The sequence below is a fragment of the Ictalurus furcatus genome, chromosome 29 (genome assembly GCF_023375685.1).
Source record: "Ictalurus furcatus strain D&B chromosome 29, Billie_1.0, whole genome shotgun sequence".
Lineage (NCBI taxonomy): Eukaryota > Metazoa > Chordata > Actinopteri > Siluriformes > Ictaluridae > Ictalurus > Ictalurus furcatus.
This window is the reverse complement of record NC_071283.1, coordinates 775,155-785,154: the sequence shown is the minus strand read 5'-3', so window position 1 is coordinate 785,154 and position 10,000 is coordinate 775,155. Positions and strand designations below refer to the sequence as shown.

Here is a 10,000-nt window from a genome sequence, read left to right as displayed (position 1 = left end):
TGTCTGTGATTCACATTAGTCATGTGATGGTGTATTACAGGTATGAAGCAGTGCACATTTGGATGGATTTCGGATAAATTCGTAGGAGAGGTGTAGTTTATTTGTTTTCATTCGTGAAACAGGGATGAAACCCTAAAATGAACCCCTAAAACCCACGCACTTTTAAGGCTTTATGACGATGGAAGTGCGTCACCTGGTTGCATGTACAGTTCAAAACAATCCTCAAAATCCCAGAATTATGACTCAGGATAAATCAGTCACCATGATGGCATTAGATCAAAGTCGAATATGTCTATATTACCTGAAGTTTAGTGCATTCCTTAGGTCTTCATTTCATTTCATTTCATTAACAGGAAGCACATTAAATCATTGTGGGCTGGAGACAAAACATTTCTGCCAAAGTCGTACCAGATGAGACCTGCTGTTTGTGTGGTGAGTGTGTGTGTGTGTGTGTGTGTGTGTGTGTGTGTGTGTGTGTGTGTGGTGCAGGAACACTACAAGCACCAGGTCATGGTAGTGATCAGGAAAGGTCATCACTGGTGCAATGCACAAATGAAGAAAACAAGTTGAAGTAAAGGTTTGGACTCAAAAAGGATTTAATGGATTTCACTCTTGATCTTGACTCACTCGGACTCGACTCCCTTAAGACTAAGATCTCAGCCAGTACTGGTCTTTATCTCACTGGCTGGAGCCATGAGGGAGCCCATGAGTTGATGAGTTTAGATCTGCTGCACATAAAGTTGGTGGGACAACGATGTCAGTTCAGTGGAGTTCAGTCATCTTCAGTAAGCACTTTATTCTGGTCAGGGTGGTGGTGGATCCAGAGACTATTCGGGGAACACTGGGCGTCAAACTGGAATACACCTTGGCCACCTTGAACGGCATTCAGAGCGCAATTTAACGTGTCCAATCCACCTACTACATGTTTTTGAGAGGTGACAGGCTGTGGAGGAAACCCATGCACATGCACGGAGAAGATGTGAAGCTTCACAGTCAGTAACCTGTGGCAACTCTGTCCAGCTGTCCACTTATTCATTTGGATATCTGTTATGATGTGTATAAATATATACATTTTAGAAATATGGTGACTATAGATGGTGTTCATCTGACTCTCGCGTCTCCAGGTAGGGCTTTTGAAGTATCCGGGCTATCAGATCGCTTTCACCATGTGGGGTGAGTGCAGCTGATCACATTTAATCCTAACATGTTCTGAAGACATATTTTCGATGTAGTTTAGTGGCTTTGTACATGTAGTGAATGTTTGAGGTGACTGCTGATGTTTTTCAGGTTATCTGATTGTTCATATGGGGATGTTCGCCACGGGCCTGGTGTTTGTGTATCTGGTTATATCACCGATCCGGGAATACGGGTTTCTCTCCTGGCTGCTTGACCTGATCAGCTTTCTGTAAGTCACAATCCATCTGTCTGTCAGTTTATTAGTCCGTCACTCAATCTGTCCATCATTCCATCTGTCCATCATTCCATCTGTCCATCAGTCCATCAGTCCATCATTCCATCAGTCCATCACTCCATCATTCCATCATTCCATCACTCCATCATTCCATCACTCCATCAGTGCATCATTCCATCATTCCATCAGTCCATCAGTCCATTATTCCATCAGTCCATCAGTCCATTATTCCATCAGGCCATCACTCCATTGTTCCATCAGTCCATCATTCCATCATGCCATCACTCCATCACTCCATCACTCATTCACTCCATCATTCCATCACTCCATCATTCCATCTGTCCATCACTCCATCATTCCATCTGTCCATCACTCCATCTGTCCCTCAGTCCATCACTCCCTCATTCCATCTGTCCATCACTCCATCTGTCCCTCATTCCATCACTCCATCATTCCATCATTCCATCACTCCATCTGTCAATCACTCCATCTGTCCATCACTCCATCTGTCCATCATTCCAACTTTCCATCTGTCCATCACTCCATCTGTCAATCACTCCATCTGTCCATCACTCCATCTGTCCATCAGTCCATCAGTCCAGTGAGGTTAGCGTGTCTAGTGGTGTGATGATATATCAGTATAGTGAGTGGTACACTGGAGGTGCTGGTGATGATAAATATATTAACCATAGCTAGGAGGTAGAAAAGTGTCTTCGGTTGTTCCTCACGTTCCTCTGGCACACCGCCCTGCATCGCCAACACACACACACAACAGCAGAACTGCTCTTAGCAGGACTGAATGAAGCTAGATCACTTTAACCTTAATGAGACATCATCTTACAAAGACATGAAACTCACATACAGTATACCCAGAATTCCTGAAAGCGAATTAATACACGACTTTTCTGTGTTATAAAATACAGGACAAATATGTTCATCGTGTTCATTCTGATGAGGCTTCAGAGGATTGTGATCAAAATGTTTTTCCTGCAAGACAAAACCTCACCTCGGGATGAAGAGAAACCACTCGCACTCAACAACAGGTAGCTTTAATGTTATTTATTTATTTATTTATTTATTTATTTATTATTATTATTATGGATAGAGCAAGACCCAGTTTGTCTATCTGGCTAATAATCTCTCTCTCTCTCTCTCTCTCTCTCTCTCTCCTCCACAGGAAGGCCTTCCACAACTTTAACTACTATCTCTACTTCTTTAATGTGATCTTGGGCATAGGGAGCTGTGTGTTACGACTGATCAAGAGCGCCGTCGTTGCCTTGATGTTGCTGCCACGTATCGAGCGGACCATAATGCCTCAGGGCTTCAGGAAGTTGGACGCAAGTATGAACGTGGTTTTATTATTAAACCTGCATCAGGTAAAATTTGTTTTCTATCTGTTTTTAACCCTGAGCCCTGATCCTGATTGGGATGCGGATCATGATATTAGAGAAGCTGTTATTATTCACCACGATGAACACACACACACTTACACTTACACCCTGATTCCTGCATGATATATGTTGTTAATTTCATGGCAGGCCACTGTACGTGGGTGGGAATGATAATAACGGATCATCATCACAGTAATCCAGTTCTGGTGTGCTTCTGTCACCTACTGATCAAACACACACTGCAGAGTGTTCGCGTGGACGAGGACGTAAAGCCAGGTAACGGATAATTATAATAATAATCATTAGAATAATCATTATAATACCACACACACACACACATTTACACACATTCTGACTTCTCTTCTGTTCTCCAGAGTCTCCGGCAAAGAAGCGAGCTCACATTCGCTGGGTTCTTGTGTACACCTTGCTGAGGAACCCTGAATTCATCCTGCTGAGGAAGAGACACTGGCATGCAAACAGGAAGGAGTTACAGCTCGCCTTCATCTGGGCCATGACCGCACTCAGAGGGAAAAAAAACACTCCGGGATCCGTCAAATCTGCCCAAACACTGATTTCTGCCTTACACGGGTAAATAGATCTGTTTTTATTTGATTTATTAGTACCGAGTTATCATTATGATCAAAAGCTACAAATACAAATCAATGATTCTCACTTTACTTTCCTATTCTCTCTCTTTTTTGCCTTTATTTATCTGGATTTTTTTCTCCTGAAGTTCTTCACTTGCCTCTGAGATTTGGTGGGAGGGTCTCAGAAAAACGTGTCCTCCGTAAATCCTTTTGGTCGACTGGAATTCGGAGCAGAAAGTCTGACCTTTAGCCACACCCAATTAACACTCTGGACAAGAAGTCATGGTTTGGACATGTAATGGATGCAGTAACTAAATAAATATGTTTTAAATGATATTAGGTTTTATTAAATATGTAACTCCAGCATGCCTTTAAATCATATATAAAGTGTATATATAGTAATTTACAGTAATTACCTGGTTACGTGACTACAGCATGCCTTTTATTAAACTCAGATAAGTATTACATGTAGAGCAGATATTTCCACTGATCTACTGTTCAGTCATTTATTAATAAATTCAGTGTATATGAACTGAATAAATTCTACACTCTTAAACATAAAGGTTCTTCAATGGTTCTTTATAGCACCAAAGGTTCTGCAAAGAACCTTCTCCTTGTCAAGAACCATGTTCCCTGTGTAGGGTCCTTGAGTTGAGCTGTATGGAGCTATCTCTGGAGATTAAAGACAATCTTTGTGGTTCATTATGGGTTCTCCAGAGCACTGTGTTGGTTCTTCAAGGTATCATCCTTTAACAGTTTAAAGTGAACCCTATAAGGTTCTTCGTGGGACTGGAAAAGGTTCTCTTGGCAGTCATCGCTCTTAAGCACCTTACTTTGTTTCCTTAATGCACAAACTAAAGTTTTTTTTTTTTTTAGAGAGAACTTACAGTATGATATAACATGGTTCCTTGTGGCACTGCTGTGAAGAACCATTTGTGGGGTCTTTAAAGCACCAGTAAATAGATGGTTCTCTGAAAAGTAAAAAGATCTCCTATGGCATCAGGCTGAAAAACCCTTTTGTGCATCTACATTTCACTCCTAAATCTCACGTGTCATTAATCTGGTGTGTAATTTTACATTAATAATGCATTAAACACTATATACTGTGTGTGTGTGTGTGTGTGTGTGTGTGTGTGTGTGACTCATTAATCTCTTCACTGTTCTCCATATACAGTTAATTCACTAAACTACTATCAAGTCTGAAAGGGGTTGGTGGGGGTTGGGGGGTTGGCAAGAGATATCTCGAAGGCTATTGGCTGCTGTGAAAATCACGTGTTTCAGAGGGGGACTGGGGTTTACACCATCTGGAAAACATGCTGAAGACCCACTCAGAGGAGCTGAAGAGGGCGTTTTAATTTCTCAGCAGTGTGACCACAGCAATGCTAGAAAATCTTATTATCCGTCAGTCCATTCTACACTAACATTAACCCCATTAACTCAACAGTAAATTACATTTTCTAACGCATTAAACAGGAAGCCGAAACAAATATGAATGTAAAATGAACCATCTATACTTTAAAAAATGTATTTTAACAATATATATATATATATATATATATATATATATATATATATATATATATACTACTATTACTAAGGAGCAGAAGAATATATATATATATATGTATTTTAAAAAGTTTATAAAAAACCTTTAGTCTGTTTACTTATAAATACTGTGAGCTGTTTGTTGATTTATTTATTTGTTTGTTTGTTTGTTTGTTTAAAATGCCTGTAAGAGCCATGAAATTGTACTGAATGTCTGTTGTAATTCCATTGTTTAACACTGGGTGGCGTGTGGATATAATTAGTGTAAAGGTAGTGAGACAGTAAGAGTAGGCAGGTGTGTAAAGGAGGGAAGCACAGTTTTGACTAAATGTAGTGACAAATAAACATCTTGTCACTTAGAGGTGTTGTAGCGTTGTTTCCGACGCGTGAGATCCGAACAAGACACGCTTCCGGTCTCGTGCTGCTTTTATCCACTTTATTGATCAATAAAAGCTCGCAGTTCCAATCCACAACCTTGCTTCCACTCGACACGGTCAAAAAGTGTTGCGCTTCCCTCCTTTATCTATTTAACCAGCGAATATGTCTGCATGTTGTTTGATGGAAAGTAAATACTTGTATATACACACACGATAACTGATTTAGAGGCCACAGAAGGACAAAAGATGGTCATTTGTGCCTACATGGCCATTAGTGTGGAGCGTGAACGTGCTGTGGTCCGCTTTCAGTGTCATTACCGCTAAGTGTGTAAAAGCTGCGCACCAGGAATCTGCACTACTTGGGATTTCGGGAAGAACGGCTGCTTTCCCCGCATCAGAGACGCTGGAGAGAGGCTGTTTATTTGTTGTTTTTACACCGAACACGTGAGGGATACGGCAAAATTTTATTTCTAAAGCAAAAAAGGATTGTTCTTCCTTCAGGACCAAATGGATGAAGTAAGTCTGAAACACAGTGTTTCTAGGATGAAGTTAAATCTGTTCAGAAGTTCTCGGTGTGTGTGTGTGTGTGTGTGTGTGTGTGTGTGTGTGTGAGAGAGAGAGAGAGAGAGAGAGAGATCTTCAGGAGATCTGGATGTTAAGATTAGATTCAGATACATGAATGAATCTGGAAGTCACTTCAGGAGCAGCGGTTGTGCACATCTGGAAACCAAGCATTCTTTAAACGATGGCGGTATCACCATGGACAAAATGTTCCGTATGAGACGTTTGCGCTCAACACTCACTGAACCCGAGAGTTTTCCACTCTTTCCTTTTCTCTCCGCACCTGGACGCAGTTTTTTCCACATGTTTTGCACGTGAGAGGTTTGTTACACGGGTTAAGAGTAGTTACTGTGAGATGAAGTCAAGACTGAGAGCGGGATTTGTTCATTATTTTTATTTCATTGTTCCAAACGTTTCTGAAAATGGTGTAAATCAGGGACTGAGTCCTGGGGTCTCCATTTCACTCAGACCTACACCGATCAGCCATAACATTTAAACCACCTGGTAATGTTGTGCCTCCGAAACAGCTCTGATCCGTCCACGCATGGACTCCACGAGACTTCTGAAGGTGTGCTCTGGGATCTGGCACCAAGACGTTTACAGCAGATCCTCTGCGGTCTGTACATTGTGAGATGGGGTCTCCGTGGATCGGACTTGTTTTTCCAGAACGTCCCACAGAGGGAATTTGGAGGCCGAGTCAACGCCCTGAACTCTTTGTTGTGTTCCTCAAACCGTTCCTGAACACTTTGTGCAGTGTCTCAGGGAGCGTTATCCTGCTGAAAGAGACCACTGATATTAGTGAACACCGTTACCAGGAAGGGGTGTACTCGGTCTGCAGCAGTGTTTAGGTAGGTGGTACGTGTCAACGTAACAGCCACATGAATGCCAGGACCCGAGGTTTCTCAGCAGAACATTACCCAGAACATCACGCTGCCTCCACCAACTCGCCTTCTTCCCATAGTGCATCCTGGTGCCAGCTCTTCCCCAGGTAAGAGACGCACACACCCCGGCCTCCACGTGATGTAAAAGAAAACATGATTCATCAGACCAGGCCACCTTCTTCCATAGGTCCAGTTCTGATGTTAACGTGCCCATTGTAGGTATTTTGGAGGTGTACAGGGGGTCAGCATGAGCACTCTGACCGCTCTGCAGCTACACAGCTCCATACGCAGCTCCATACGCAGCAAGCTGTGATGCTCTGTGTGTTCTGACTCCTTTCTGTCAGATCCAGCATGAACTTCTTCAACAGTTTGTGCTGCAGTAGATCTTCTGTGGGATCGGACCAGACGGACTAGCATTCTCTCCTCATGCGTATCAGTGAGCCTTGGGAGCCCATGACCCTGTCTCCTGATCTCCGGTTCTCCTTCCTTGGACCACTTTTGGTAGATTCTAACCACTTCATACCAGGAGCACCTCACAACACCTGCTGCTTTGGAGATGCTCTGACCCAGTCGTCTAGACATCACAATTTTAGAGTCACTCAGATCCGTACGCTTGCCCATTTTTCCTGCTTCCAACACGTCAACTTCGAGGATTGACTGTCCCCTCCCCCCCCCCCGCCACAGGTAACAAGGTAATCAGGTGATCAGTGTTAATCACTTGTCTCCTGTCAGTGGTTTTAATGTTATGGCTGATTGGTGTATATCCTCAACTAAAATGCAGGAAGTGTTTAATGTGGAGTTTAAAACCCCGCAAACGCTGCTTTATCAGATCCACTCGTACCGGCACCACGCCAAATAATGAAATGCATCTTGAGGTGAATTTTACTGTAACTCTGCTGTTGTAGACTTCATCTCTCTCTCTCTCTCTCTCTCTCTCTCTCTCTCTCTCTCTCTCTCTCTTTTCTTCCCCCTCTCACCAGGACAGAAATGTTGAGCCCATGGACCCAAACTCCACCGATATCCCCATCAGGTTCTGTTCCTCTGTCTGGAATGTAGATTATAAACACTACTGCATCGATAAAAATTCTAAAGATACTATAAATAGTATAACTGTAACTATAAATTAATATATCTTTTATAATAAGTATAATTCATAACATAAGTTTGTCTTTGTTTGAATATTTTTCTGTTACTTTATTTATTTTATTCTAATTAATGTTGTATGCATTGATATGATGTATAAACTCTCTCTCACACTGCAGTGGGACAGATTCAGAGCAGCATTGTGAGAATTTCGATCAGTATTTCCTGCATGTCAGTCTGCTGCCCGCGGTGAGGTCCTCTTCCTTCCTGTGTGGTTGTGTGTTATTCTCACACTTTAAGATCATTCTTTAAAAAAACTCTAGTAGCCCGTGCAGCTCCGAGCGAATGGACGTATACCAATATAACATATATTAATGGTTTGTGGCTTCCATTAAATATTGTTTTGATAGATATAGTCTGATGACCTTGGACTACAGGTCCAAGGTCATCAGAAGTTAAAATAATACACGTGTGTAAAGGAATGTCGTCGTCCCCCCCGGCCAACACACACAATTTCCTTTAGTCTAGATGAATAGAAACAAATAAAACATGTGCATACATGAGACTTTATTTTGGCTAGATTAGCCCGTGCACACACACACACACACACACACACACACACACACACACACACTGAAAAAAGAACAGAAGTATACATTAACAACATGTAAAGATTCCCATAAAGCAAAAATGAAAGGAGATAATAACTATGCTGAAATATTTTAGTGTGTTGTGATTAAATTATATAATATTAATTTAAATGTGTGTGTGTGTGTGTGTGTGTGTGTGTGTTTATGTGTGTGTGTGTGTGTGTGTGTGTTTATGTGTGTGTGTGTGTGTGTGTGTGTATGTGTTTATGTGTGTGTGTGTATGTGTGTATGTGTGTGTATGTGTGTGTGTGTGTATGTGTTTATGTGTGTGTGTGTGTGTGTCTGTATGTGTGTGTGTGTGTTTGCAGGTGTTAATAATACTGCTGCTGTCACTTGTAGAGCGCAGAAAGAGGGTTTTTGCCTTGGAGAGGAGATTTATGCCTCCGTGTCTGAGCGGACGATTTGCTGTCGTGGTGTGAGTTTAAAAACAAGTCTCAGGTGTATCAATCCCAAAACCCCGCCCCCTCTGACTCCACCTACCATACATAACATTACATTTTCATTAATTCTGTGTGTTGTGGTTGTTAGACCCGTGGACTTTTTGAGCACTCTGGAGAACCGATGGTCTTACGCTTTTGCTTTCGGTGCCGTCGCTCAGCACATGGTCAACCTGATCATCAACGACAGCAACCCGCTTCCTTTCACACTGCCGCCTTCTCTAAAAGGTATAACACACACTACACTTAACACACACTACACTATACACACACTACACTATACACACTACACTATAACACACACACTACACTATAACACACTACACTATACACACACTACACTATACACACTACACTATAACACACACACTACACTATACACACACTACACTATACACACACACTACACTATACACACTACACTATACACACACACTACACTATAACACACACTACACTATAACACACACTACACTATACACACTACACTATAACACACACACTACACTATAACACACTACACTATACACACACTACACTATACACACACTACACTATAACACACACACCACACTATACACACACTACACTATAACACACACACTACACTATAACACACTACACTATAACACACTACACTATAACACACTACACTATACACACACTACACTATAACACACACACTACACTATAACACACTACACTATAACACACTACACTATACACACACACTACACTATACACACTACACTATACACACACACTACACTATAACACACACTACACTATAACACACACTACACTATACACACTACACTATAACACACACACTACACTATAACACACTACACTATACACACACTACACTATACACACACTACACTATAACACACACACCACACTATACACACACTACACTATAACACACACACTACACTATAACACACTACACTATAACACACTACACTATAACACACTACACTATACACACACTACACTATAACACACACACTACACTATAACACACTACACTATAACACACTACACTATACACACACTACACTATAACACACACAC

At 41.6% G+C, this 10,000-nt stretch overlaps 3 protein-coding genes across 6 annotated transcripts in view; all 3 read left to right on the top strand.

The window, feature by feature from the left end:
• LOC128604523 (stimulated by retinoic acid gene 6 protein-like) overlaps nt 1-186 on the top strand; it is a 2,804-nt gene extending 2,618 nt beyond the window's left edge. The window contains exon 7 of the mRNA XM_053619702.1: nt 1-186. This exon is cut by the window's left edge and continues 36 nt beyond it. Coding sequence (XP_053475677.1) covers nt 1-77 — 77 coding nt within the window. The 3' untranslated portion in view covers nt 78-186.
• Nucleotides 187-1,888: 1,702 nt separating this feature from the next.
• LOC128604524 (stimulated by retinoic acid gene 6 protein-like) lies at nt 1,889-3,760 on the top strand. Its single transcript, XM_053619703.1, has 5 exons — nt 1,889-2,454; nt 2,589-2,752; nt 2,950-3,078; nt 3,177-3,390; nt 3,536-3,760. The coding sequence occupies exons 1-5, from the start codon at nt 2,342-2,344 to the stop codon at nt 3,591-3,593; spliced, it is 678 nt and encodes a 225-aa protein (XP_053475678.1). The 5' UTR covers nt 1,889-2,341; the 3' UTR covers nt 3,594-3,760.
• A 1,428-nt stretch (nt 3,761-5,188) lies between these two features.
• The window catches only part of LOC128604078 (stimulated by retinoic acid gene 6 protein-like), a 14,799-nt gene continuing 9,987 nt past the window's right edge, over nt 5,189-10,000 (top strand). Inside the window, exons 1-5 of one of the 4 annotated variants that reach the window (XM_053618862.1) lie at nt 5,189-5,827; nt 7,734-7,783; nt 8,016-8,085; nt 8,795-8,901; nt 9,015-9,151. In XM_053618862.1, coding sequence (XP_053474837.1) covers nt 5,819-5,827; nt 7,734-7,783; nt 8,016-8,085; nt 8,795-8,901; nt 9,015-9,151 — 373 coding nt within the window. In that variant the 5' untranslated portion in view covers nt 5,189-5,818. The other 3 variants (XM_053618863.1, XM_053618861.1, XM_053618860.1) reach the window with 3 other exon arrangements.

Coding starts and splice junctions, on each gene's coding strand:
- LOC128604524 (XM_053619703.1), top strand. CDS start 2,342: ATGTTCATCGTGTTCATTCTGATGAGGCTTCAGAGGATTGTGATCAAA. Junction 2,455..2,588: donor CCACTCGCACTCAACAACAG/GTAGCTTTAATG, acceptor TCTCCTCCACAG/GAAGGCCTTCCACAACTTTA. Junction 3,391..3,535: donor CTGATTTCTGCCTTACACGG/GTAAATAGATCT, acceptor TTTCTCCTGAAG/TTCTTCACTTGCCTCTGAGA.